Source organism: Nematolebias whitei, chromosome 23 (assembly GCF_014905685.2).
Source record: "Nematolebias whitei isolate Nwh7 chromosome 23, NemWhi1, whole genome shotgun sequence".
NCBI lineage: Eukaryota > Metazoa > Chordata > Actinopteri > Cyprinodontiformes > Rivulidae > Nematolebias > Nematolebias whitei.
The window spans coordinates 23,572,352-23,578,351 of NC_056520.1; the positions used below are offsets into that span (position 1 = coordinate 23,572,352).

The 6,000-nt window shown below is 41.9% G+C and overlaps 1 protein-coding gene across 1 annotated transcript in view; it reads right to left on the reverse strand.

The window, feature by feature from the left end:
- Nucleotides 1-4,769, reverse strand: part of klf7a (Kruppel-like factor 7a) — a 48,597-nt gene extending 43,828 nt beyond the window's left edge. The window contains exon 1 of the mRNA XM_037696302.1: nucleotides 4,427-4,769. Coding sequence (XP_037552230.1) covers nucleotides 4,427-4,528 — 102 coding nt within the window. The 5' untranslated portion in view covers nucleotides 4,529-4,769. The remainder of the gene's footprint in view (nucleotides 1-4,426) is intronic.
- Between the last annotated feature and the right edge of the window lie 1,231 nt (nucleotides 4,770-6,000).

Sequence of the window (6,000 nt, forward strand, 5' to 3'; positions counted from 1 at the left end):
TTTGTGACTCAGTTGAGCACGGTGGCGCAACTGGTAGAGCTGCTGCCTCTCAGCGAGCAGGTCCCTGGTTCAAACCCCGGTCCAGGGGCCTTCTGGGTGGAGTTTGCATGTTCTCTCCGTGCATGCGTGGGTTTTCTCCGGGTACTCCGGTTTCCTCCCACAGACCAAAAACATGCATGTTAGGCTGATTGGTAACTCTAAATTGTCCCTAGGTGTGAGTGAGAGAGTGAATGGTTGTTTGTCTCGTTTGTCTCTATGTGTCCCTGTGATGGACTTGCGACCTGTCCAGGGTGTACCCCGCCCCTCGCACAGTGATTGCTGGACATGGGCACCGGCAACCCCCGTGACCCAAAATGGAATAAGCGGGTAAAGATAATGGATGGATGGATGTGACTCAGTTGTGGTAAATAAATTTGCCCGTCATTTGCAGGAATGCTGTGCCAATTTTGCACTTTTTTCTTTTATGTATGTGTGCAAATGTGTCAAAACTACCAATTCACTTTGATTTCAAATTAAGATTTTCCAATTTTCTTTCAATTACTGTATGTTTCCAACAGTCGCAGCCCAGTCAGACACCCTTAGTCATTGTGCCTACTTGGCAGAAAAGGACAACTTTATGCTTAAACTGAATCTCCGACTAGTTATAACAATAAACCTTATTTGATAAACAATTACTTCAACTATATAAACAAGATGGTAAAAATACTGTAGGCTATTTAGTATTAAACTTTTTTTTTAAATGATTGACACATGCCCTGTGATGGACTTGCGACCCGTCCAGGGTGTACCCCGCCCCTCGCACAGTGATTGCTGGACATGGGCACCAGCGACCCCCGTGACCCAAAATGGAATAAGCGGGTAAAGAAAATGGATGGATGGATGGATGGATGAGGCTTCTCTATGATCAGCAGGTAAGTTTTAAGGAAAAAATGGGCACAATGTGTAGCGTTTGGAGCATAGGTTGTGATTCAAGTTTCAACCATGAGCTCGCCAAATTTGAGCTTAAAAACTATAAAACTGACTGTTATAGCCGCTTTTGTGTGTTTTATATAGGATCACGTGGCTGTGGTGGTTGTCTTTAAATAGACTGGCAACAAAAAATATTCAGTCATAGATACATACCTGTTGATTACTTTCTACAAGTTTGATTAAAATCCACCAATTTGTTCATGAAATATTTTGCTAACAGGCAGAATTGACCCTGACAGTTAGAGGTCAGGTATTAAAAAGAGAGTCCACTCCATCTATGAGTTTTTGAGCAATTAGCTGGAGACCACTCTCAGCTACTACCACTCCAAATTTTAGCTCAATATCTGCAAAAATGAACGAGTTATAATCAATGGTGTGGTTTGAAAGGTCAGTTGGTTTCGGTGGCCATCTTGGATCAGATGGACTTCAAAGATTAAACACATATACAGGAGTCCCTTGATACTTCGCAGTTCGACGTTTGTGGACTCACTGTTTCACTTGTTTTCAATGTAAGATTGTACATGACACACGACTGGCTGATTGATGGAAGGCGACCAACCAGAGTATTGTGCTCTGTATCCCGGGCGCTGATTGGCTCAGTAACCATAGCATCCATCTGTCTGCTCTCTTTCACTGTGCTCTTTTGAGAAATTTTCACAAGAGACTGAATTTGACAGACATTTACACCTCTAGATGCAGGAAGAGAGCAAACTGCATCATGAAGGACCCCACTCACCCAGCACACACACTTTTTGCCCCGCTCCCCTCAGGAAGGAGGTTGAGGAGCATTAAGTGTAGAACCACTAGACTGAGGAACAGCTTCTACCCTGAGGCTGTTAGACTCTTGAATCTCTAACCAGGATAATCACTGTGAAAAATCACATCATGTTGCTGCTGATCTGTTTCATGTTGATGTGTTCATACGTGCTCATCTGCTCACACAGACTCGTTCGTGCTATTGTTCGGCGTATTGTTTTTATGCTACTAGTGCTAAGTGTAAATTTAGTTGATGTTTTTCTTAGTTTATATCTTAGATCTTATTACTGTTTTTATTTTACATTTTATTGTTGGATGTAACTGGGACCCTGTGTACATAATTTCGTTCCACCACATGTACCACATGTAGTGGAAAGACAATAAAGACTATCTGAATCTGAATTTATTCTAAGCCCTACGATGCTACGTAAATGTTTTGCACATTCTAAGGTTTCAGACAACGAAACCAAGGAGTCAACTTTAATATTACTCACTTAATTGGGATGATACGGGATAAAAAGTTAACGGAAAAAAAAATTTGGACAAGTAATATAACAATATACAATATTTTGGATGGCCACCAACTACGATAGAGCAATTCCGCGAAAGTCAAACCGCAAAGTAGCTAGAGACTACTACACCCACGGGATTGGGACGTATGGGATAAAAAGTTAACAACAACAAAAAAAAAAAAACTTCAGACAGGTGCCACCATTTTGGAGTTTTCTTTCAATAAGCTTACACTGTAACGCAAGTCAAAAGAACTACACGCTAGAAGTCAACAGTGCTTCCGACCACTGCTTTCTGCCAAAATTCCAAGAAGAGCAATGGAGGGAGCAAACACCAATGGAGAAACCGAGGTGGTAAAAATAGTTATGCAACGCAAAGTCAGAAGTAACGATCTATCTATTAAGCTCACAGAACTGGCAGGAAAGTCGCAAATAATCCTGAAGCTGAACTCATCCTTCAAGTTCTAGTATTTTCACTGGTGAGCACCCTTATAAAAATGTTGCAGTGCTATACAGTACATATACATATGTTGATAAAAATACATAGGTTTAAGAGTTTAGGGAGAACATTAACAGAAAAAGTTAAACCGTGTCATCTGGACCAGTTTCTTTAAGTTAGAAACATTTCTTCCCCCATCCAGAGGACTTCCTCAGTCTACGACCTGACAACCAGATCTACCATATCATTCCAGATCTAGTTTAGAACATTGTTAAGATCATTGCAAGAGAAGTGTTTGTAACATTTGATTGTTATACATGATGACTGATTCTAAAAAAGTTAAATCTGGTCCTCTGGACATTCAAATCTGGTCCAGAGGACCAGATTTAACTTTTTTAGATTTTTCTACCTGGATTATTGAGCATGCATCAGGATATGATGATTGCTTGTTTTGGACGGGCGTGCTCTGTTTGCATGTGTTAAAAGCCTACTTCTGAGATTCCAACAGGAGGTTGGCTTGAAACACAGCAGTGAAGGCTAGCTATGGGACAGATCTGGTTGGCAGGCCGTAGACTGACGAAGTCCTCTGGATGGGGGATGAAACGTTTCTCGTTCAAAGAAACTGGTCCAGGTGACATGATTAAACCTTTTTTTTATCTACCTGGATGATTGAGCTTACAAATCCACTGCAAGAGAAGGGTTTATAAAGCCTTAATATATATAAATACTAAAATAAACAAAACGTTCCTACTTTGCGAATTTTTCACCTATCCGCGATAATCGAGGGACTACTGTAGTATATCCAATAAAGCCTTTCTGTAAGGTTGATTAAATTCCACCCAGTGCTTCCTGAGATACTTTGCTAACACATGCGCAAAAGCAGTGTTGCTTAACAACGGATTGCAAAGAATCAGAGAACATATCACTCCTCACAGATGAGCGCTTTCATATCGCCTGCACGCGCAGCTGTCTCCCCTCTTTCATTTGCATCAGGTATTGATTTTCATACGCAGGCTGTGGGTGAGAAACACGCCGCATATGGCAAACAGTGCAGTTTGGAGGAGAAGAAGAAAAAAAAAGGAAAAGCACGCACGCTGACAGTGAGGGCAGGGAGTTGGAGACTTGTTATGAAAAGATGCGTCGGTGGAGAACAGTGGGATGCCAATTAGGGCTGCTCGGCCACGATGGAGAGACCCGCGCGGTCACGCACCGGTCTCTCCATCTCACCCCTCCTCCTCCAAGTGGAGAAAACTGGAGCTGTTACACGCACAACACCGGTGTCACGTTTCCATGCACTGATTTCCTTCTTCATATTACGACATAAATCAATAACGTGGAAAGCAGCCATGCACGGTTCTTATGTGGTGAAGCAAAACGTACACTTTTTAATTTTTTTATATATATATATTTTAATGAGATGGAAGCATCTCCAGCAGATGAGGTGCTGCTTGCAGCCCACGCGTGAAAATGAGTGCACACTTTGCAATGAACAGCAAAGGAGGAGGCAGACGCGTCTCCAAATCTGTCCATGTGCGTGCGTAAAACATAACGGACTGCTTCCCATCCTCCTGCTCCATCCTTAAATGGCCAGGGTATTTAATTTGGTTTGTATACATCAGTAACATGTGGGATGCATATTTATATGAGATCTGGAGCGTCTCGTGCGGCAGCTGCCTGTGTCCTCATCCCTTGGAGAAAAGAAGCGAGATGATGGCTCCATCTGTTCCGGGGGGAGGAAAGTTAAGGCACATACCTGCTGCCAGTTCTCCTCCAGCGACGGCATGGCGGAGAAGTAGCCGGTGTCGTGGACGAGCTGAAGTTCCTGGAAGATACTATGGTTCGCCAAGACATCCATGCTTTTAGACGCGCTGGAAAAACAAGTGATCCACGAGAAAACGTGCCTCCTCTTCCTCCTTTTTCCCCCCTCTTTTTTATTTAATTCTTTCAGTGTCACACCTCTATGTCCACTCCTTTCATATTAGTCCTTAGCAGGTGATTAATAGCGCGGCGCGGAGGCAGAAAATGAGCCAATTAGGGTCCGTGTACCTGCGCGCATAGTCCGTGCGTAAAGCGAGAGCGGAGGAGACGGAAGCTCCATGCGCGTCTGTGTTGCCAAAATAACCCCTGATAGGGAGCCGGAGGAGAGGGCGGGGCGTTGGAAAACGAAGGGGCGTGGTTGAGTTTGTCAATCAGCCGCCCCTCGTTTCTCCTTATATGGCGAGTAGGCGGTAACTAGAGGTGGAGCACGGAGAGGCGGGCTTTAGGTGGATTCGGTGACGCTGATTGGCTGTTGCGCCGCGTCGCTCAAATCGAAAATTGGTTCAATAGGTGAGCTATTTATGGATGGGTTTATTTAGGTTTGGAAGAAAGAGTCAGGGGCCAGTCCAGGTGGAAAAGTCGTGGGGTAAACATGATGTGCATCTGAAAAACAAAACAGCAGTATTGTTCTGCGGGCAAAACGCAATGTATTGTGGGGAAATTGTGCAAGATGAGGTAAACCCAGATGGTTTAAATGTACAAAAATATGCTTTTGAAGTGGGTAAACTGTGAATAAGCTTATTTTGATTAAGAGTGCTGACTTTCATACCCGAGTTTTGAACACACACACACAAAAATAATATGCAGAGAAATGATGGAGTTATTTTGGTCGAACTTTGAAAACACCATTATGTGCGATCTCACTAAATTTCACAAGAACTTGCATTTGTTTACTTGTTTACTAGTTTCTACCGTAGTAGAGACTATTCTTCGTGGGGTCCACGCCAAAAACATTGCAATTATAATCATGCTTTTACAAACATACAAAAAGACAATAAAATACCTATGATAAAAACAAAATCACAATATAAAAATTCAAATCAACAACCTCAATAACCACATTTTACAACCATTACAAAATGACAAAATACTTTAAAATGCACAGGAATTAAAACCACAGAAATTCACCCATTCCAGAGTTAACAAACAATCTTCATTTCCATTATAAATTTATCATTTCATTTCATCCTTGCATGATCTGTTAGTGCTCAGAGTTGTTAATGACTCGAGATGACAGATTTTGGCTCCATATGTTGTCAAATGACTGAGTTATAGCAATTTTTGAGTTTTTTAAAGGGATCTCCGAATAGATGGAACAATAGACCTTATTTGATAAATTACTTCAGCTATAAAATCTAGTCTGTAAAAATACTGTAAGCTGCTTAGTTTTTATAATATAAAAATAATAATAAAGGCACACGGATGTCACCATTTTATTTACACTGCCATATATTCTGGCTAAATGATGTTGACTGGTAACTTTGATGTGAGCTCCATTCAGTTTGATGT